Genomic DNA, 24,320 nt, shown 5'->3' with positions numbered 1-24,320 from the left:
TCCTTTGCTGTGTAAAAGCTTTGAAGTTTCATTAGGCCTCATTTGTTTATTTTTGTTTTTATTTCCATTTCTCTAGGAGGTGGGTCCAAAAGGATCTTGCTGTGATTTATGTCATAGAGTGTTCTGCCTATGTTTTCCTCTAAGACTGATAGCATCTTTAGGACTCTCTGTGTATAGGATCATGTCATCTGTAAACAGTGACAGCTTTACTTCTTCTTTTCCGATTTGGACTCCTTTAATTTCTTTTCCTCTCTGAATGCTGTGGCTAAAACTTCCCAAACTATGTTGAATAATAGTGACGAGAGCGGGCATCCTTGTTCCTGATCTTAGAGGAAACGGTTTCAGTTTCTTCACCATTGAGAATGATGTTGGCTGTGGGTTTGTCATATATGGCCTTTATTATGTTGAGGTAAGTTCCCTCTATCCTACTTTCTGGAGCGTTTTTATCATAAATGGGTGTTGAATTTTGTCAAAAGCTTTTTCTGTATCTATTGAGATGATCATATGGTTTTTCTCCTTCAATTTGTTAATATGGTGTATCACATTGATTGATTTGCATATACTGAAGAATCCTTGCATTCCTGGGATAAACCCCACTTGATGTGTATGATCCTTTTAATGTGCTGTTGAATTCTGTTTTCTAGTATTTTGTTGAGGATTTTTGCATCTGTGTTCATCAGTGATATTGGTCTGCAGTTTTCTTTTTTTGTGACATCTTTGTCTGGTTTTGGTATCAGGATGATGGTGGCCTCGTAGAATGAGTTTGGGACTGTTCCTCCCTCTGCTATATTTTGGAAGAGTTTGAGAAGGATAGGTGTTAGTTCTTCTCTAAATGTTTGATAGAATTTGCCTGTGAAGCCATCTGGTCGTGGGCTTTTGTTTGTTGGAAGATTTTTAATCACAGTTTCAATTTCAATGCTTGTGATTGATCTGTTTATATTTTCTATTTCTTCCTAGTTCAGTCTCAGAAGGTGGTGCTTTTCTAAGAATGTGTCCGTTTCTTCCAGGTTGTCCATATAGTTGGCATATAGTTGCTTGTAGTAATCCCTTATGATTCTTTGTATTTCTGCAGGGTCAGCTGTTACTTCTTCTTTTTCATTTCTAATTCTGTTGATTTGAGTCTTCTCCCCTTTTTTCCTATTGAGTCTGGATAGTGCTTTATCAATTCTGTTTATCTTCTCAAAGAACCAGCTTTTAGTTTTATTCATCTTTGCTATTGTTTCCTTCATTTCTTTTTCATTTATTTCTGATCTGATCTTTATGATTTCTTTCCTTCTGCTAACTTTGGGGGGGGGTGTTCTTCTTTCTCTAATTGCTTTAGGTGTAAGGTTAGGTTGTTTATTTCAGATGTTTCTTGTCTCTTGAGCTAGGATTGTATTGCTATAAACTTCCCTCTTTTTTTTTTTTTTTTTTTTTGCTGTACGCGGGCCTCTCACTGTTGTGGCCTCTCCCGTTGCAGAGCACAGGCTCTGGACGTGCAGGCTCAGCGGCCATGGCTCACGGGCCCAGCCGCTCCGCGGCATGTGGGATCTTCCCGGACCGGGGCACGAACCCGTGTCCCCTGCATCGGCAGGTGGACTCTCAACCACTGCGCCACCCGGGAAGCCCTAAACTTCCCTCTTAGAACTACTTTTGCTGCATCCCATAGGTTTTGGGTCCTGGTGTTTTCATTGTCATTTGTTTCTAGGCATTTTTTGATTTCCTCTTTGATTTCTTCAGTGATCTCTTGGTTAGTTAGTAGTGTATTTTTTAACCTCCATGTGTTTGTATTTTTTACAGTCTTTTTTCCTGTGATTGATATCTAGTGTCATAGCATTGTGGTCAGAAATGATACTTGTTACAATGTCAATTTTCTTAAATTTACCAAGGCCTGATTTTTGACCCAAGATATGATCTATCCTGGAGAATGTTCCATGAGCACTTGAGAAGAATGTGTATTCTGTTGTTTTTGGATGGAATGTCCTATAAATATCAATTAAGTCCATCTTGTTTAATATGTCATTTAAAGCTTGTGTTTCCTTATTTATTTTCATTTTGAATGATCTGTCCATTAGTGAAAGTGGGGTGTTAAAGTCCTCAGATGTTATTGTGTTACTGTCAATTTCCCCTTTTATGGCTGTTAGCATTTGCCTTATGTATTGAGGTGCTCCTATGTTGGGTGCATAAATATTTACAATTGTTATATCTTCTTCTTGGATTGATCCCTTGATCATTATGTAGTGTCCATCTTTGTCTCTTATAATCGTCTTTATTTGAAAGTCTATTTTGTCTGATATGAGAATTGCTAGTCCAGCTTTCTTTTGATTTCCATTTGCATGGAATATCTTTTTCCATCCCCTCACTTTCGGTCTGTATGTGTCCCTACGTCTGAAGTGGGTCTCATGTAGACAGCATATATACAGGTCTTATTTTTGTATCTATTCAGCCAGTCTATGTCTTTTGGTGGGAGCATTTAACCCATTTACATTTAAGGTAATTATCAACATGTATGTTCCTATTACTATTTTCTTAATTGTTTTGGGTTTGTTTTTGTAGGTCTTTTCCTTCTCTTGTGTTTCCTGCCTAGAGACCTTCCTTTAGCCTTTGTTGTAAAGCTGGTTTGGTGGTGCTGATTTCTCTTAACTTTTGCTTGTCTGTAAAGGTTTTAATTTCCCCATCAAATCTGAATGAGAGGGCTTCCCTGGTGGCGCATTGGTTGAGGGTCCGCCTGCCGATGCAGGGGACACGGGTTCATGCCCCGGTCCGGGAGGATCCCGCATGCCGCGGAGCGGCTGGGCCCGTGAGCTGTGGCCGCTGGGCCTGCGCGTCCGGAGCCTGTGCTCTGCAATGGGAGAGGCCGCGGCGGTGAGAGGCCCACGTACCGCAAAAAAAAAAAAAAAAAAAAAAAAAAAAAAAAAAATCTGAATGAGATCCTTGCTGGGAAGAGTAATCTTGGTTGTAGGTTTTTCCCTTTCATCACTTTAAATATGTCCTGCCACTCCCTTCTGGCTTGCACAGTTTCTGCTGAAAGATCAACTGTTAACCTTATGGGGATTCCCTTGTACATTATTTGTCACGTTTCCCTTGCTGCTTTTAGTATTTTTTCTTTGTATTTAATTTTTGATAGTTTGATTAATATGTGTCTTGGCGTGTTTGTCCTTGGATTTATCCTCTATGAGACTCTCTGTGCTTCCTGGACTTGATTGACTATTTCCTTTCCCATGTTAGGGAAGTTTTCAACTATAATCTCTTCAAATACTTTCTCAGACTCTTTCTTTTTCTCTTCTTCTGGGACCCCTATAATTCAAGTGTTGGTACCTTTAGTGTTGTCCCAGGGGTCTCTGAGACTGTCCTCAATTCTTTTCATTCTTCTTTCTTTATTCTGCTCTGCAATAGTTATTTCCACTATTTTATCTTCCAGGTCACTTATCCGTTCTTCTGCCTCAGTTATTCTGCTATTGATTCCTTCTAGAGCATTTTTAATTTCATATATTGTGTTGTTCATCATTGTATGTTTTCTCTTTAGTTCTTCTAGGTCCTTGTTAAACGTTTCTTGTATTTTTTCCATTCTATTTCCCAGATTTTGGATCATCTTTACTATCTTTACTATGAATTCTTTTTCAGGTAGACTGCCTATTTCCTCTTCATTTGTTTGGTCTGGTGGGTTTTTACCTTGCTCCTTCATCTGCTGCATATTTCTCTGTCTTTCCATTTTGCTTAACTTACTGTGTTTGGGGTCTCCTTTTCGCAGGCTGCAGGTTCATAGTTCCCATTGTTTTTGGTGTCTGCCCCCAGTGGCTAAGGTTGGTTCAGTGGCTTGTGTAGGCTTCCTGGTGGAGGGGACTGGTGCCTGTGTTCTGGTGGGTGGGGCTGGATCTTGTCTTTCTGGTGGGCAGATCCACATCCGGTGGTGTGTTTTGGTGTGTCTGTGAACTTAGTATTAATTTAGGCAGCCTCTCTGCTAATGAGTGGTGTTGTGTTCCTGTCCTGCTAGTTGTTTGGCATGGCGCATCCAGCACTGGAGTTTGCTGGCCGTTCAGTGGAGCTGGGTCTTAGTGTTGAGATGGAGGTCTCTTTATAGAGCTCTCACCAGTTGATCTTACATGGGGCTGGGAGGTCTCTGGTGGTCCAATGTCCTGAACTCGGCTCTTCCACCTTAGAGGCTCAGGCCTGACACCAGGCCAGAGCACCAAGACCCTCTTGATGTCTGTTTTCCTTCCTATTACTTTCCTTCTCTCCTCCTTTAGAATCCTCTTGCCAGCAAAGCTGCTTGGTTTTCTCTGCCAGCCACAAAGAAGCTGTCTTTAACTCTGTCCAAGGTTGGGTGGAAGTACTTGAGTGCTCCTAGACAACCAAGTCAGGTTTATTATCCTTCCCCTACACAGTAGGAGTTTCTCATGAGTAAACAATTCTCTATTAATAGTGTGCCTTTTATCAGTCTCTTGGGTCTTCAAATGATTGTAACAATTTTCCCATTTTATACTAGACTGAATGGACTATGGTTCACTTTCCTTTTCACACATGTTCAACTCTTTTGCTCCTGCCTCATTTTGCCAGGATACCATTTCTTTGTGGGTACTTCTGCAGGTGAACTGGGTCCTCTGCTCAGGGCCTCACACAGGAGGCTGCATGGGAGCTGCTGGTCAGGGCTGGAAACTTATTTAAGGCTCCCTGTCCTCTAGCAGGCACATGGTTGTTGGAATTCGCTTCCTTTTGGTTGTTGAGCTCAAGCCCTCAGCTGATAGAGACCATCTGCTATTCCCTCACATGTGGGCCCCTCTCCAAAATGGAAGTTCACTCCTCAGGCAGCCGTCCTGTCACAGAGTCACCTGAGGGCTGGGCGTCCTGTCGGGGGCTCCTTTCCTCAGGTCCCAGAGACGCCTGAGCGGTGGCCTCCTGTCAGGGGCTTCCCGGTCAGGTGCAGTCACCTGAGGGCCGGGCGTGGTGCCTGAGTCATGTGGGGCACTGGGCACTCGCCTTCTCTGCTCCCGAGTGCACCATGGGGGGCTTCGGCCGGCATCTGAGCCCAGTTTATATTCTTAACAATAAACGTACAAGAGTGCCCATTTCCTCCCTAATTTACCAATAGTATGTTACCAAAGGTTTTTATCTTGTCCAAATTGACAGGTGAAAATGATACCACAGTGTCACATTTTACTTTGCATTCTTTGTGATGAATGAATTTGACCATCTTTTTAGGCTTAGTTTTCTATATGCTTAAGACCCAATTTTTATTTGCTTTTCTTGATGGGCTCTTTGTTATAAATTAGGAATAATTCTTTTAAAAATTAAGAATTATTTTAAGAAAATCAGCCCTTTACCTGTGATAGGAGTTGAGAATTTTTCCCCCAGTTTGTTGTGTGTCTTTTTAATATTTGTGGGTATTTTTTCCCAACCTTTTAGAATTGTGTGTAGTCAACTTTACAAATTGTTTATGACTTCAGATTTTGTGTCCTATTTCAAAAGCTCCTCTCCCATATGAGGATATTTAAGAAATGTTTTACCCACATTTTCCTTGGTACACTAATGGTTTCACTTTTTACATGATAATATTTGATCTGTATAGAATATAATTTGATGCAATGTGTGGGTGGGGATCCAAATTTATTTTTTTTCCAGATGATTACACAACTGGATGTGTCGAATAATCTGTCTTCTCTATTGATTTGAAATATCACTTTTATCATTTACTAAGTTCCCATATCTACTTAGATTTATTTCTGGGCTTTCAATATGCTATAGAACCACATTGTTTTAATTACTATAGTTTAAAACAAAATCAAACAAAATACACAGAAACACATACATATGTCCTTACTTCAAGACTCTTACTTGAAGAGACTCTTACTCAAATTATTTTGCATCATTTTCCTGGTTATTCTTTCTTATTTATTTTTCTCCTTAAACTTTAGAGTCAGCTTGTATAATTTGCAAAATATTCTGTTGGTATTTTAGGGGTTGTGTTAACTTAAGAAGAATTGACATCTTTATATGTGTCTTCCTTTTCAAGATTATGACACACCTTTCCATTTGTTCAGATCTTCATTTGTGTACCCAGTATCATTTTAAAGTAGACCTCAGAGTGTTCATATTAATTAGGATTAAGTGGTGCAAATCACACAGAACCACCAAATACCAACCACTAATAGCTGAAAGAACATAGAAATGTGTTTCTCTCTTCTCTTCAAGAATTCTGGAGGTGATCATTCCAGGGCTGGTATGGTACCTACCACTGTCAGGGGCCCAGGCTGTTTCTATCATGTTACTCTGTCATGATTGGCTTTCATTCTAACATGATCTCACAGTCCAAGAAATCTACTGGAGCTCTGGCTATTATATCTGCATTCCAAAATATAGTCAGACAGTGATAGGGAAGAAAGATGCCTCCTTCCTGTAAAGAACTTCTGTAAAGTTACACAAACAACATGTCTGCAGTGGAGGCTGCGAAATAAGTCTTAATTCCTAGTGGCTGTGTGCTGAGCTAAAAAACCAGGGAAGAGAATTGGCAGTCTCTGCCAAAGTGGATTATATTATTTGTCTTGGTGCTTTACATATACTTATATCTGTTATTTGATTTATAAGTTTCAAGTTTTATCTTTTGACCCTCCAGCTCTAAAATATGAAAAAATCAGTATATTTATTTTATCTTTCACCATTTTTCCCCTCCTCCTCTCAGCTTTTGCTAGTTAAATCATTAGAATTGTACAGGTGGAACAAAAAAACCTTTCCTTTACCCATTAGGTTCTGTATCTGGGGCCTGTGAATTAAACTAACAAAAGGCAGATTAACAGAAGAAAAAAACAAAAACAAAAACAGAGTTTATTTATGCATGCAAAGTGCAAACACATGGGAGAATTTGGTGATGAGTACCTCAAAGGGGTAGGTAGAAATTGAGGCTTATATATCATCCTAAAAAGGGCAATGAATTGTGGAGAAGTGACAAGACAAAGGAAAGAGGATGTCTTTGGGCTCCCAGGAGTGGTAAATTGTGGGAAGGTAAGTATTTATATGGGGAAATTAATGGAAGATTAGGGTTACTGTAGTAAGGTTTGTGTTTGTGCAGACCCATTTCTGAGCCAACTTTCTGTTTCTAGTGATGATGCTTGTTTCTCTTCCTCTTGGTATGGAAGAGGGGAGGGGGAAGACCTTCACAAATGGAAATTTATGTCCTGTTCTTGGGCAGTTGGGAGGAAGGCAGTGAGCTCCTTCTGTGTCTTCTGCTTCTTAATTGCCTTCAGCTCAAAGTAATCCTATGTCAAAGTGATATATTTGGGGGTGATATTTTCTGATCCCCTTCACTACCTTGTAAGATTATAATTCACATTTGTTTTAGTTTTAGTCCCACAGCTAAACATTCAGTACTCACCACCAGTCTTTTTGCCTTAATTTTCCATTAATCTCTTTGTCAGGTAAAGTTTGTCTTCCTCCAGTTTCTTCAAAAAGAGCTCATGGGAACTACATTCTCTGAGTTATTTTATGTCCTAAACTGTTTCCTATTTTCTATATATTCATATTGACTAGCTGTAAAATTCTTAGATATGACTTTATTTTCTTGATGTATTTGTAAACATTGCTCCACTGCTCCTAGAATAGAATGTTGATATGGAAAAGTTTGAGGCCAGCCTGATTGTTTTTCTCATATAGTTGACCTGAGATTTTGATTTGAATGCCCAAATTTTCTTTGTTTATCTTTTGAATCCAATAACTTGCAATTGATTGTTCTGTAGGTGGATCTACATGAATTTTTCCTGGCATGGAGTATGTCCTTTCAAATTGTACATTCAAGTCTTCTTTTATTTCTGAATAATTTCCTTGAATTATACCTTGAAATATTTTTTCTGTTCCATTATTTGAGGTCTCATCTTCAGAGATACCAATTAGATGCCTGCTGAATCTTTTTTTCTCTATTCCTTTTGAATTTTTCATCCATTTCTCTCCTTGGCTCCTTTTTCCCCATCCTGTCTTTTATTCCTGTCTATCTTCATATGGGCTGCTTCAAATATATCTTTCATTTCTGTGATGATTTAATTTTTTTCTTCCTCCTCTTCTTGAGATTTTCCAACTTATATATCATTTCCTACTTCAACTTACCATATTTTCCTTGTGCTCTTATTTGAAGACATGATTGGTCCCTATTTTTAAAAGATTATGTTTCAATAATGGCATTATGTGTTTCCATCTCTTCTTTAGCATTTTTCTAGTGAGTGTTCTCTATTTGCTATTTGTTTTTTTCCTTTTTTTCTTGGACTGTCTTAGTATAGATGTTTTGTAGATTCCTTACTGACTATTACTCAGTTTTGAATGAAGTAAGTTCTTCTCGGACCAGCTGCTTTCAGGAGGTTGGAGTGGGGTCAGAGAATTCCAGGGCCTGGTCCCAGGCTAGTAGGAATTTGCCTTTAGGCACAACATTGTGTATGTGAGTTCAACTTATTCTTTATTATCTCTTGTCAAAAATAGCACTGCAGGGCTTCCCAGGTGGCGCAGTGGTTGGGAGTCCGCCTGCCGATGCAGGGCACACGGGTTCGTGCCCCGGTCCGGGAAGATCCCACATGCCGCGGAGCAGCTGGGCCCATGAGCCATGGCCGCTGAGCCTGCACCGCAGCGGGAGAGGCCACAGCAGTGAGAGGCCTGCAAACCACACACACACAAAAAAAAGGTCAAGGACATTCTCAGCCATGAATGTCTGCTCTTGGCATTTCTCCATACCCCCATTTGACCTTTACATATAACCTTTCTTAAAAAGAATATGGATTCCTCTCAGTCTCATTAATGAAGGAATTAGTGTTTCTGTTTCCTATTCTCCTTATTACTTTTGAGTGATTTAGAAGAAGTGGAGAAACTTTTAAGTATATTGTTAAATTGAAAATGGCTATGCCTCTGCATGAAATGATCCTTGCTAAATGCCTAGAGACTCCAGAATCCTGTATATTTCGTATTTTCTAAAGAGAAGAATTCCCTGCGCCTGTGGCGTAGTCTTCTATAGCTCCCCAAAATTGATAGCAGAAAAAGGGAAACTGAGGGAAAAAGTCTCAATCAGCTATATATACACCAAACTTCATATAAATGTCTTGATTACATTTAGATAAAAATCTACCTGTTATGAACTCCATGAGTGATAACAATTGGTTTATTTGTTATGAATTTTTTTCATGTAGTGTGATTATGTGATTTACCTTAAAGAAATTCCAAATCTTAATCTGCTAAATGAGGATTTTTCCTTCAAAGGTGTGACCTTTGGAATAAACTAATTCTAATGGTTTATATCACAGATCAGAATATTTTTGGAATATCTCTAAAGAGTTACTTCTATAATTAGTTTATAAGACACAAAAAAGTGCTTTGTTACTTTCTCAGTCCTGAACTCAGCTAATCATTCACCTTATTAACAAGACAGTGCCATCTGACTTCACATTTTTTCAAAAATAGTCACATCCTGGGACTTCCCTGGCGGTCCAGTGGTTAAGACTGTGCTTCCACTGCAGGGGGCACAGGTTTGATCCCTGGTTGGGGAACTAGGATCCCACGAGCCGCAGGGCTCAGCAAAAAAAAAAAAAAAGTTACATCCACCTTCAAAAAAATATGTGGCCATCACCAATCGGGTCATCATCTTACATGTTTTACATTCAAATGAATGTTTCCTCTCCATGACAATTACTTCAAAGACAGAGATTCAGATGTGTCTCAAAGGGCAACAAAGGAAAATTTTTTAGGTGCCTTGATCAATGGCAGTATTATTTATACTAACATTAATTATTACGAGCATGCAGAGGTAATTTTTATGTATATAAAGAATTTTTTTGAAAAACTGGGGATGATTTTTCTGGGAGAACATAAAGACTTGGAGGGATAGCTATGATTGAATTCTGCTCATGAATACCTGTGTTAATTCAAGTTAAAAGTACATAGATATGCTAATATGACCTTGAGAAATGAGAATATATTGTAAGCCTCCACAAAAGCTGGGCTGTAGGTTCTTTTTTTTTTTTCAGTACGCGGGCCTCTCACTGTTGTGGCCTCTCCCGTTGCGGAGCACAGGCTCTGGATGCACAGGCTCAGCAGCCATGGCTCACGGGTCCAGCCACTCGGCGACATGTGGGATCTTCCCGGACCGGGGCACGAACCCGTGTCCCCTGCATCGGCAGGTGGACTCTCAACCACTGCACCACCAGGGAAGCCCCTGGGCTGTAGGTTCTTATCTCTCTGCCCTCTTCTGTGGCAGCTCTGCCTTAACAACCTTCTTTGGCTTGGGAATACCTCTGGCTCAGATAGTGTTAGACTATCTTCGGCCCACATCATGGTCTCTGATCTAATTCATGTAGGCTTGATTTTACTGGAAGTACATGGTAATATGAGGAATTCACCTTACGCTTCATGGCACATTCAGGATTTCCTCTGTTACACATGGTCTTAGGTTGTAAGACTACAAATATACAGTCCATGGCTTCAAGGATCTCTCCCATGGAGTGGAAGGGCAGCACGGAGGTGGAGAGGAAGGGAAGGAAAGAAAAAAGTAGGTGAACGTTCATACAACCTTGGGATATGGGTATGTGGTATAAGTGAGATATAAATAAAATGGTATGGGAACCCAGGGAAACCCAGAGGAGGAAAATATTTGAAAGCTGATCAAGTAGAAGAAGAAGGAAATCTATTCTCTGTTTCTCCAAAGAACAAAACTTGGACCAGTAGTTAGAAAGTACAGTGAAGCAGATTTTGGCTCAATACAAAGGAATTTTTTAACAGCTACAATTGTCCAAAAATAGACCAAACCAACTGTCTGGAAAAAGTAGCAGGGTCTGAATCACAGATGTTTATTCAGAGGCTGTGCAATGGTGATCTGTCAGGGTATGTATGTCACAATGAGTGGTATGAAAAAATGAAAAACACATGATTTCCAAGGACCCTTCCCTCCCTAAAATTCTGCTCTCTACTTCCAAGTTCTTCGTGTTTGTCCAAATCAATCTAATTACCTTATAGTCACACTTTATAGGTTGCTAAAATTCAGATTGTAGAATCTACTGATGTCAGTCAAATTTGGCTTCTCTGTAGGAGTAAATGAGGAAATAAATGTAAAAGTATCTGATAGATTACTTAACAATTGTTAGTTGAATTTGAATCAGTAAAAAATAAGCAAGTGAAAAGAAAGGCTTTGATTCTTTTTGGAAAGTCAGGGCATACACACATATGCAACCATCCAAATCTCATTCCTTCTCCCAGTCTTAATCGAGGGCTGAGAAATGAACTTGGATTTATTTGCAAGAGATAATGTTTGAGGTAACTAGGACCAAGCTTTCCACACCTTGGATAGAGGAAATCCGTAGTTCACTCAATAATATTACAATGTCTTCCTTAAACAGTGACTCACATGCTCATATTGAGAAATATGGATAATTCCTGGAGGTCTGTGGAATGTGGAAGTTAATTTATAGACTTCTGTTGCATTAGTTAGCAATTTGACCAAGAGGGAAAGAAGATGATTCGTTATTGATCAATTTAATTTGTGGTACTGGCTTTGCTTAAAGAATCCACCAGAAATTTAGGTAAAGATAATATTTTAAATGATACTTTTACTTATTACTCACAAGTTTCATGATCTTTGCCTACAGTACCAGCATTATTAAGATGGGTTAATCAAAATTTTCTTTATAAAAGAAACATAAATTATAATAAGGAATAATAGTTACATTAATTGAGCACCTTCTATGTAATTAACTTGTATTATCTTTTACAAGGTAGATGCTAACATTTCCACTACACAGATTGTCACCAAGATTTGATTGCTTCTAAATAATTCAAAACACACTCAAATCCAAGCTATTTGTCCTTGTAGCCCACTTTCTCAACTGCTATACAATACTACCTTGGGTTCACCAGACAAGCTACCTAATAGAATGGAAATGGCTAAACTTTGCACCTTCTTTGAGCTGCAGATCATTTTGGAATTCACATCAGTTATCTTTCCAACATGAACTAAGGGATGGACTATTACCAGGTAGTGTCATATGTGGGGAAACTGATTTCAGTCCAATAGCAGGTGTCTTCTTGCCTTTTAGAGAGACTCCAACTTGGTGCAGTGGTAAAAAAGTATATTTAAGCTATTATTAAGGTGAACATTTTTGTGGGATGCATGGAAAGCTTAAAACACATCAAATTTTGAAGGGAAAAATTTAAGCCTATAACTATAATTTTCCCTGCGGGTTAAAGACGAAATGGAGATGAATATGCCTTCTTCTTTTCCCTTCAATGAGGGAATTTAATCTGAATAGTTTTGTTCAGGATATTTCTAGGGAACTTGAACACTATATGAATGTTTAAAATATTTTATTTTCCTGTTATTGTCCCTTCTGGCAGTAAATGTAAGTTTTCATAGACTTTCTAAGTGTGGTTTTGAATAATGTTACATAAATGTTTTAGAGTATTATACTAGGGAATGTGGGTAGCAGTATCTTAGTCCTCAAACTTTATAAATAATACCAACAAGAGCTGTCCTTTTCTAAGCAGTAACTATGCTTTTTACATGCATTTGATTATTTAATCTGTACAACTTATTAGTTGAGTTTTATTACCCCCATTTTATAAATGAGGAAATGGAAGCTTAAAGAGTTTAATAAGCACCTTTAATTCACTCAGCTAGTAAATAAAGGCCTACATTCAAATTCATAGATTTTTGACTCCAAACTTCTGCCTCACTTAAATTTTTAGAAGTTTCATTTTTTCTGGAGATAGTATTTCTAAATGATGCACTTCTGAATGGTACTAAATAAGACCCTTATAAGCCCTGAGTTATTCTCAGTTTCTTTACAACATGAAGTTTTTACACCTTTGTTTATAAAAGTGCAAAATATTTGTTTATCATGACTGAAGAACTGTTGGCTACTGAAGATGGAATGAATGCCCAGGCTAGTGAGGCACATCGATTTGCTAGGCAGCATTAAAAACCTATTTATAAGAGTATTTTAATTGTTTTTATTATATTTTAAATTTTGATTATGGACGATTTCAAACACAGAAAGATATTGCAAAATGTCTTGTTAGACGTCTATGTCACTACCATCTTACTTTAATAAATATTAACATTTTGCCATATTCTTTTTGGATCTTTTTTGTAAGGAAATTTTGATACAACTAAAATACCCCTACTCTATTACATTGGGTTTCATCCCTCCCCAGCAATCTTCACTATCTTGAAGTTCTTGTATGTTCTTCCCATGTATACTTTATTTATTATTTACATAAGTATATTCATACCATTATGTATTGATACTAGTTTTATGTGGTTTTGAAATATATATAAATAGCATTACATATCCTGGTTTTTTCACTTATCTTTATATTTTTGAGAATTATCTATATTGATACACATATATCTTGTTTTTCATTCTAACTGCTCTATAATATCCCATTGTATGAATACACAATTTTTGTTTATTCCTCTGTTGATGAAAATTTAGCTTATTTTCCATTTTTGCCTATTATAAATAATGCTGTATTGAACATTCTAGTAAATGTCTCCTTTTACACATTTGTAAGTGTTTTTCTGGGTTGTGTACCTGGGAGTGGTAATATCAATTTCTATTTCCAGTAACAGGGTATAAGAGTTTCCCAGTGTTCTCACAAGAACTTGGTATTATCAGAATTTTTAAATTTTGCAAACTACAAAACAACTTCCCTTTATACTTCAAAAATGTCAGCATCATGAAAGACAAGGAAACGCCAAGGAGCTGTTCCAGATTAAAGGAGACTGAAGATACATGACATCTAAAAGCAACATGTGATCCTTGATTGGGAAAATGAGACAGAATATAGACTATGTATTAGACAGTTTGACCCATGTTAATTTTTCTAAAGTTTGATCATTGTAGCATGGTTATATAAGAGAACATTCTTCAAAGATACTCATGGAAATATTTAGGGATAAAATGACATGATGTCTGAAAATTATTTTCAGATGCTTTAGCAATATAATAATAATAGACACAGGGAGCAAGATAAAGCAAATGTGGCAAATTTCTAACATTCATGAATCAAGGTGAAAAGTCTGAAGTCACTTTATTTTACTTTCAACTTTTCTGTGGGTTTGAATTTTTTTCAAAAGAAAAAATGTTTGCCAAACGTGTATGTGTGAATTGGTATTAATTTTTTAAATGTACTCTTCTCTGATTACCAATCAGATTGAACATCTTTTCATACATTTGTTGGTCATTCAGTTTTCCTTTCTTGTGAGTTTAAATTCTTTTTCCTAATTCTTCTTGGCTGTTTGTCTTTACCTTAGTGACTTGTCAAAATTCTATCATGTCCTGGATACTGATTCTTGGTCAGTACGTTTTGCAAGCAGCCTCTCTCCCTCTTTGGTTTGTCTTTTAACTTCATGTAATGGTTCACTAAGGAGTCATAGCCTGTGAATGTATAAAAGTGACTTTGTTTTCAATAATTTCCCACTAACTGTCTTATTTTGAACTCTTCTTTTCCACTGAATGGAGGAGCTCTTTACAACACCTTGTCAAGACTCCATAACTTTCCAGTGACTTTGGGTTATTAGAAAGTCTCACGTTTGTAATTAAAGAGATAGTTATGTTTATTTTGAAACTTAAGAATTCCCTGGCAGTCAGTGGTTAGAACTTGGTGCTTTCACTGCTGAGGGCCTGGGTTCAATCCCTGGTGGGGGAACTAAGATCCTGCAGGCCATGCTGCAGGGCCAAAATTAAGTAAATAAATAAATAAATAAATAAAAAATTATTGAGAGAGAGAGAGAAAAAAAGAGAAAGAAAGAAAGAAAGAAAGGAAGAAAGAAAAAGAAAGAAAAAAAGAAACTCTCCAAATCAATCTAGCACTCTTCTCCTCCTCACTCCTATAGCACAAGCTAAACCTCTGAAGGTGACTCCAGTGGCTGAAGGCTGTGGTCTGCTTTGTCTACACCTCCTCCTGTTAGCTCTTCTAGGTGTTCATCCTGTGCTATGTGGAGAGACAAGGGGAATAAGCTGAAAGGTAAACATCTTTTCCCTTGAGTTAACTGCAGGTTGCAGTCTCTTCCTTGTTGTTCGACACTAGTGCTCTAACACTGATCAAATCCTGATGTCCTGCTTGTGGCCGTCACCAAACTGCTGCCTGTCTAACTGGGCAGGGGCATTTTTAAAGGGTTTGAAAAGGCGATGCACAGCTCCCTGATGCAGAGATCTGACTCTCACTTGAGGTGTGGATCTAATTTTCACCTTTCCCATAAGGATAGCCCATTGTCCAAGCCCCATTTATTGAAGAGATTATCGTTTCCCACTGATGTGTATTCTACCCAACATAGTGGAAATTTGTCTCTGTTTGTCAAATATTGAGAGTACAGGTTGACCCAATGGCTGTTCCTCTCTTATCACAGTTCTTTTTCCTTTCTGACTAAATTACCAGGATCAGGCCAGCAAGCCTGCTAGAACAGACATCTAATTGGGAGCAGGGTGCCAGGCTCCCTTTCCTACAGGCAACCCTCAACTTTACATTGCCTTGGATTTCCTTCTTCCCTTTGCTTCTAGGAGGCAGGCTGCACCTTCTCCCTTCCACACAGGTAAGGGAGAGAATAACCTCTCTCCCCGCAAAGCCCATGATTCCTCCCATGTCTCACTCTCTTTCCTAATGTGAGGTGAGGAGAAAGTAGTTGGTAAGTTCAGTACTGGTCTAGTGAGTCTCAGTAAGCCCTGAGGGGAGGTGGCTGGCTCCAGCTGCAGGGGGCAACGTGGTCTTAGACCATGGTGGCTGATCTGGTACTTAGCATCCTTTTTCATCAGTCTTGGGTTTATCAACAATTCCAGGACAGCAAGAAAAATCCCATCTGACATAAGATTACATGTTACTGATATTCTTCCTTGTACGAAAGTTTTAAATTGTCCTAATATGGTCAGATTTATCAACATTTTCCTTATGGCTTATCCTTTCTGTTAGCTTTCTCAAGAAACATTACCATATTCCTTTCAAAGTTTTTGCTTTTCACATTTAGATTTTTCATCCATTTGGCTCTCTTCTTTAATATATGGTGTGAGGAAGGTCTAATTTTAACTTTCCCTGTAAGGATTGACCATTGACTAGGCCCTATTTGTTGAGCAATCTTTTCTTTCCCACTGATTTGTATTACTGCCTTTCAAGCTGCTTTTAACTGATATACACTTCGTTGTTTTTTCTTTCTATAGGAATATGCCTGCATTGTCCCCTAAACTTAATTATATCCCACCCGTCACAGTGAATTGTTCCAGTGAGGTTTCTTTGGAGCAGGGATTGTATTCACTGTTGCATCTCCAGTGCCTAGTGTGGTACTTGGCACAGAGCTGGTGCTCACTAAAAATATTTGGTGAATGAATGAATGAGTCCTGCCTAAGGTCTGTCCTGGGGTCCAGATTCCACACAACTCAACAAGTTTTATACATATTTTATTATGACTGATAAAATGGGCTTTTCCTTTTTGATAGCATGGGCTCCCTCTCAATCTGTCATTATTCTCTGAGACAGACATTTTGAATTATCCTAGATTTCTCCTTTTTACTTGACCTTGACATCTAGTGGGTCACTTTGGTTCATAATTCATACTTTCTTAAAACTGAGGTACATTTTCCACCCTCACTATATCTGCATTTCAGTTAGAACTTCTTTTCTTTTCTTTATTGTCTTTTTAATGTTTGATATATGCATAAGAATATGTGCAGCACATCAATTATGAAGTATAATTACATGCATACGTAGGAAGCCACCACTTCCATGAGAGTGATAACATTATCTGTCCACTGCCTCTGCATGGGTGCTCCTTCCTAGGCCACACCCTTGCCTCCACCTAAGGGGTAGTCACTATCTGGAAGTTTGGGTTTCTCATCCTCTGGCTTTGGCTTTCTTTTCAAATATAGGTTTATCACAAATATAGATATTCCTAAAACTGCATTATGTGGATTTACTTTTATTTAGTAACTTTATAAGGATAGTTTCATACTTTGTGAAGTCTGCAACTTGAATTTGTCATTCAACATTTATGCTTCTAAGATTCATCCATACTGTTGTGTGTGGCCATGGTTCATTAATTGCATTAATTAATTTCATTAGTGAACAGAATGACATTACATTGTGTAACATACCATGATTTATTTGTCTATTCTTCTGTTGGTATTTGTTTGGATTGTTTCCAGGTTTTTTGCTGTCTCAGACAAGATTGCTATAAACCTTGTCTATGTCTGTCTCTTGGTCCACATGTGCTAAGTTTCACTAGGGCCTAAACCAAGGAGTGGCCTTTCTGAGTGAAAGAATATGCAAGTGTCCAACTTTAAAAGATAATGCCAAATTGATAGGGGATTAAGAGGTAAAAACTACTATGAATAAAATAAGCTACAAGGATATATTGTACAGCACAGGGAAAGGTAGCCATTGTTTTATAATAACTTTAAAAATATTGAATCACTGTGTTGTACACCTGCAACTAATAGAATATTGTAAATCAGCTGTACTTCAATTACAAAAAGATAATGCCAACTTGTTTTTCAAAGTGGTCTACTGTACTTGTACTCATGCCAGTGAAGTACAAAAGTCCCATTGATCCATATCCTTTCCAACACGTGGCATTATAAGATTTATTCATTTTTCCCTTTTTTTTTTTTTTTGCGGTACGCGGACCTTTCACTGTTGTGGCCTCTCCCGTTGCGGAGCACAGGCTCCGGACGCGCAGGCTCAGCGGCCATGGCTCACGGGCCTAGCCGCTCCATGGCATGTGGGATCCTCCCGGACTGGGGCACGAACCCATGTCCCCTGCATCGGCAGGCGGACTCTCAACCACTATGCCACCAGGGAAGCCCCTCCCTTTTTAGATATAAAATTGTATCACTTTTTTCCTTTTTTCCAGTTTTATTGAGATATAATTAACATACAGCACTGTATAAGTTTAAGGTGTACAGCATAATGATTTGACTTACATACATCATGAAATGATTATCATAATAAGTTCAGTGAACATCAGTCATCTCATATAGATACAAAATTAAACAAATGGAAAAAAATTTTTTTCTTGTGATGAGAACGCTTTGGATTTACTCTCTTACCAACTTTCATATATAACATAAAACAGTGTTAATTGTATTTATCATGTTGTACATTACATCCCTAGTACTTACATATCTTATAATGAAGTTTGTACCATTTGACTGCCTTCATCCAATTCCCCTCCCCACCCCCATGTATCTCCTTTTAATTGTAATTTGTATTTCCCCAAGAAAAGATTTTGAGATTGTTTTATATGCATGTTGGCCATTCACAATTCCACTTCAATGAAGTGCCTGTTTGTCTTTTGCCCATTTTTCTATTGGATTATTTGAGTTTTTCTTATTAAAGTTCTTCATATATCTTGGATCCAAATTCTTTACCAGTTGTAAGTATCATCAATATTTTCTCCCAGTGTGTGGCTTGCCTTTTTACTTTCTTTATGGTACCTTTATAAACAGAAGTTTTAATGAGGTTTTAATTGTAATGAAGTTGAGTTTATAAATCTGAAAAGTAGAAATTAGAATTATAATTATAGTTGAAATACTATAATTAGGATTTTTTATCTTGTTTAAAAAACATCCAGTTGTACACTGAATTTATAAATATATTCTCCTATACTTTCTTTTAAAGGATTTTAAAGCTTTGTCTTTCATATTTAAGATACATGTGGAGTTCCTTTTTTTGTGCATGGTATGAAGTAGGGCTCCAATTTAATTTGTTCTGTATGGATAGACAGTTATCTTGTAAGAGCATTTATTTAGTTTGAATATATTCACAGTATATATTGCTATGAGAGGAAAACATAGAATATATGGTATTTAGACAACATAAAATGTAATACATATAGTAATTAGTATATATACAAAATTTAAAGATATTGGAAAGACATACACTAAAATAACAACAATGATTATCTTTGGATGGTGGAATAATTGATGATTTTTGTTTATTGTTCTCTGTATTTTCCAAATTCTCCATATTGAGCATATATTTATATATTTTTTAAACAGTGAGAAATAAGGTAGTATCTATAGATGATAATTTAGTGTCAACGTTCCTTAAATAGAAATCATTATTTGAAAGAGAAACCATGAATTGAAGTCTTTCAGCTTAACTTCTTTTGAAGCTTCTTGCATCCCTGGAGTGGGGTGGCAGTGAGGGTGAAGGCTGGGTCAGGGCAATGTTTGTGAATCATGCAGTAAAACTCAGTACAAGGTGAAAAGGGATGAGGTTCTGAAATCTGGGTGAGTCTTCTGTAAATAGTTACATACAGCTTCTCTCCCTGAGTTCTTTGCTTTACAGGTATGTAAGGCTCTTTGGGAGATAGGATCCAGATTACTTATGTAATACATAATTGGTGATACAATTTTTTTTTTGGCCCAACAGCAGATAATGAAAAGACTTATAAAGCGGTATGTTTTGAAAGCACAAGTAGACAAAGAAAATGATGAAGTTAACGAAGGTAAGCACCTTCAATGTGAGAAACATCCTTTTACAACTAATTTAATAAACGTGGGAAAACTTCATATTGAAGGATAGTTTAAAAATCCAATATGGGAGAGTAAAAAATGAAAGTAAAAGTCAACCAGAAATAACTATTGTTAGTGCAATTCCTTCTTACCCTGCTTTCAAAAAAAAAAAAAAGAAAGAAAACAAATTTAAGTTGATTTTGGAGTTGCCTTGTATTTTGACTCATCATAATATATCAAAGCAAGACTAAGCCACTTAATCCCAGTAGGAAAGATGGGGGCATTACTGATTTCAGTACAAAACATTTTAATAATAAATTAAAATTAAAACGTGTGGAAAAGGGAAAAAAAATCCAATCTCAAGTAACTGTTTGGGTTCCTCCAAGATTGACAGGATAATCTTATGCTACATTTCTAAAACTCTTTCTTTTTAAAGAAAAAGTTACTTAAATTGTCAATCAGAGACAGTTTATCACTACAGAATGCCCTGGTTTCTTAGAATGTAAAGTCTGCCATCTTTCTGGGAGTTTTTAATCCCTATTACATAAGTAGTCTGTAGTTTCACTTCTATTTCAGGGAGTTCACATTGAGTGTTAACATTTTTCCAGTAATGCAGGTAAAATAGCGTTGGCTCAGATAGAATCCACATTTCTTCAGAAAAATCTTTACTTTGTTGTCCAGAAAGATATCTCTAACCCATTTTTCTCATCTGGTGTTTCTCTTTTGCCTTTCACTTTTCTTCTTGGCACCTGTTTTCCAGGCATATCCTAGGCAGCACGTCTGTCTGGACTATAACACTTTTCCATCAAAGGCTGGGGTATAAGACAAAGTACAAGTCCAGAGATGGAAAGAAATCAACCAGGGAGAAATAAGTTGCCCTAAAAATAGAAGCTATAGCTTTCAACACCAGTGAGATGCTACTAGGTAGAGCTATGCTGATAAGAAAAGGCTAAACTAAACTGTTGATGGGCTTTGAAGCCATTACTTGATTAATGCAAGGAATCTCTTACAAATCTGAGTCAATACAATGGTATGTGTTTGTAGAAATCTAAGAATGTGTGATTGGAAACCAGCAAAAATCCAATCATGGTGACCTAGAAACAGTCTCAGAGAGACAGGATTGGAATTGAGTTTTAGTTTAGAAAGCAGAAACCTTATCTGTTGTACCATAACCTCCCTGAAAACAAACAAAAAAACTAAGTGAAGGGGGTTAATGGGCCACCATGACAGCATCAAAAACAAGGAGTCATCTTCCAAGTCCTTTTATACAAAAGAAGAAAATGAATTAAGGAAAATTTGGAGTTTTGAACAAAGTTCTAACTAAGAAAGTATATCATATAATTTAACCTGTTCACTGAATAAATGAAGAAGCTAAATCCCGAAGAGGTTGAGTAATTTGTGTTTCCTGTATTGGCAAACTAAGTACAACACTTAGTGTGTAGGCTTCCCATAACTCAAAAACAAGGAAGGGGCTTCCCTGGTGGCACAGTGGTTGAGAGTCCGCCTGCCGATGCAGGGGACACGGGTTCGTGCCCCGGTCCGGGAGGATCCCACATGCCGCGGAGCAGCTGGGCCCGTGAACCATGGCCGCTGAGCCTGCCCGTCCAGAGCCTGTGCTCCACAATGGAAGAGGCCACAGCAGTGAGAGGCCAGCGTACCGCAAAAAAAAAAAAAAAAAAAAAAAACACACACAAGGAAGAATAATGTAGTAGTAGGGAGGTGAAAGGGGGCCCACTGGGCTTATAGTCCAAATATGATATTAAATGCTGTGAGAATCCATTTCTTCCACCAAAGACTGTCCTTGCGATTTCGAATTTGATCAGTCTATTTCCTCTACGTTGCCAAATGTGAAAGGAAAAGCCCCCCCCACCTTTTTTTCTGCCACAAAAAGAATCAAATGTTTTGTGTGTATTCTTGAGGAAGAGTTAGAATTCTTTCAAATAAAAGGTTCTGACATTTATATAATAAAAGAACATAGATTATAACTTTAAAGCATCATAAAGATACCAGGAAATATCATGAAAGATATGTTTTACATATGATTCTATTATGGAAAGCTATTAAAGTGCCAATGATTTAAAGAATCATTTCTTGGATTCAAGATAAATTCATGCCCCAAGGTTTACCTTTCAAGGTCAATGGCTTATCTACATTACAATTATTTGCAAGAGAATCCAGTTATTAATTGCAATCTACACATGCTCAAAGTATTACCACGCTAAATTATGGAAATAGTTGTGTTTTAATAGCCAGAAGTTTCCTATGGAGACTTCTGTGTATGTAAACATTGCCAGTGGTATTGCATCTAAACTCCTTAATTTCACCATTGCTTGTTATTTCCTTATACATCATCCCCTGTGCCATAGAAACTAATTTGTTTGTTCCTTAGCTCCATGTTCATTGCCACTGCCTTCCCTAAGAAATACCCCTACTCTTTTTCCTTCCTTTCCTTTACGTCAAACTTGACCTCAGTTTACTTCTTACATGTGAGTATTTGCCTGTTATATAGATTGATTCATTTTTAGAAATGTTTCATTTTGCTAGGATTCCCTTCCAGCCTAGCAATGGGAGATGATCCATATAGGTGTCAACCCTTATGGCTCAGGGAACCAGACAAACTCCCTGAAGAGAGAAAGGAGATACTCTGATTATAGACCAGTTAACAGAGAAATCACCCTGTGTTAAAAATTGGCTGAGCCACAGGACAGTAGCTGAGATTTACTTTTAAAACATAGCTGAACTACTTTTTATAGCTTTTTTTTGAAAAGCCAGTACATTTTTAAAGGCAGACATTCCTTAAACATTCTAAAGGAAAACACCTAAAGTAACTATGTTGGAGATGTTATCAGACAAATGCATTCATGTATAAATTTCACTCTTTGTTTTTTTCTAAATACGAAGGACAAATTACCAATTATATGTTTTTTTAATACAAATACCATAGGTGAATTAAAAGAAATCAAGCAAGATATCTCCAGCCTTCGCTATGAACTTTTGGAGGACAAGAGCCAAGCGACTGAGGAATTAGCCATTCTAATTCATAAACTCAGTGAGAAACTGAATCCCAGCGTGCTGAGATGTGAATGATTCAGTAACCTGGAATTATGGCTTTGACTATAGCACAAATGTGGGCAATAATATTTCTAAGTATGAAATACTTGAAAAACTATGATGTAAATTTTTAGTATTAACTACCTTTATCATGTGAATCTTTAAAAGTTAGGTCTTAATGATTTTACTGTTTTATCACATGCAAATGGTCTTCATTTTAATTGTCTGCCTTGACATTACAAACAATGACGTGCCATTGTATTTAAAGGCCCAATATTACTACATTATTGATATTTTTGTCCATTTTAGAATAAACTCTATGTCTTTGCACTACCTGTTTGCCTCTAAGAGACTGTAAGCTCCTTGGGGACAGGGACCATGTCTTATTCATCTTTGTGTCTCCAGCATCTAGTACAGTGCCTGGTACATAGTAGGTGCTCAATAAATATTGTCAAAACTAACTGAACTGAACTGCCAACGAAATACAAATAAAAATTAAAAGGCCATCACTATGTAGCATATCTTCCCTTGTCCAAGTGCTAAAGAGATTTTTTTTTTGAAAAATATAAACTGAAAAAATTTTACAAACAGCTATGACTTGGTCAGATTTTCTTAGAATTTTTGACATCACTGATAATCCTAGAACCTTTGAGCCCTGAATGAAGAATTTCACAATGAAATGGGTTAATAGAAAATATAATTACATTACATATTTGTTTCATAGAATTGTTCAAAACAACACATTAAAGATTTTTCTAAAGTATATACTGTTTGCTTACTGTCTTAGATTTTCATGTGGTTTTTTTCAGTAATGTGAATTTAGTCAGTGGGGTGGTGAATTTTGTAAAGTCGGGGGTTATGCAGGGTTGTTAGTTTGTTATAACCTCCTAATTTCTGCCTCTGATGCTTTAATGCTAAATAAGTTATCAACAACTGACTTCATATCTTGCCTGTTAGCTCCACTCTGGGTTTTGGAGGGTGTGCTATGAGGAGGAATAGGAAGGAGCAATGGCTGTGTACCTGGAAAGCCATGTCCAAGCATCACCAGGTGTGTTTCATTTTCCTTTGAGGCATCTCTTGCCATCATTGCTTACAATGATTGACATCCTTTTCCTTATCAAGGCATTTCACTTACACTGCTACACAGAATAGATTGGGATGTATGTGTATGACTTACTATATAACTGAGCTGAACACTGGTAATATCCACAACGCCTCATGACTTTACTAGGAAAGGGGGATACAGACTGGTAAGTTCCCTCCTCTCTTCACAAACCATAAAACGTCAAAGTATATTTTTTTAACCAGCTAGGTTTACATCTCTCATAGAGTTATGCTTACCGTCCTAATTCTCTTCAGTCTGTTCCTCTCAAATCTTACCAGAATACAAATTATGATCATAGCTCAAAGATAGTTTTATAGGTTCTAAAAGCCAATTACATACATAATACTTTGAGTCATTACTGTCACGCAGGAAGGCTTTCTAGACATGAAGACAAAAATGAACATTACATGGAACTACATAAAGCTCTTTAAAGATTATTTCTTAATTTCTACTTTTGAGGACTTAATTAAATTAAGAAGAGAACTTTATACATTTTTTGCTACCATTGTAGGATATTTCATTAGCTTTTGTGCTATGCTAATAGTATTTAGTCTTAAACATTTTTCAAACTTTATGTATGTTATATTATACCTCAGAACAGAATAAAATATTGAATTTTTCATCATTATATGTTACTATACTTTATATTACAACAGTAAAGATATGGAGTTTCCATAATAGACAACACTTTCAGTCTTATACGTAGTATTGTCTAGGATTCCAAG

General features: G+C 37.2%; 1 protein-coding gene across 1 annotated transcript in view; it reads left to right on the top strand.

Annotated features, from left to right (window-relative positions):
* The window catches only part of TRPC3 (transient receptor potential cation channel subfamily C member 3), an 81,520-nt gene extending 58,488 nt beyond the window's left edge, over nt 1-23,032 (top strand). Inside the window, exons 11-12 of the mRNA XM_060088902.1 lie at nt 19,357-19,432; nt 22,384-23,032. Of these exons, the coding sequence (XP_059944885.1) occupies nt 19,357-19,432; nt 22,384-22,526 (219 nt within the window). The 3' untranslated portion in view covers nt 22,527-23,032. The remainder of the gene's footprint in view (nt 1-19,356; nt 19,433-22,383) is intronic.
* Nucleotides 23,033-24,320: the final 1,288 nt, after the last annotated feature.

The sequence above is a fragment of the Mesoplodon densirostris genome, chromosome 1, assembly GCF_025265405.1.
Source record: "Mesoplodon densirostris isolate mMesDen1 chromosome 1, mMesDen1 primary haplotype, whole genome shotgun sequence".
Lineage (NCBI taxonomy): Eukaryota > Metazoa > Chordata > Mammalia > Artiodactyla > Ziphiidae > Mesoplodon > Mesoplodon densirostris.
This window is presented reverse-complemented; position numbering and strand designations above follow the sequence as displayed.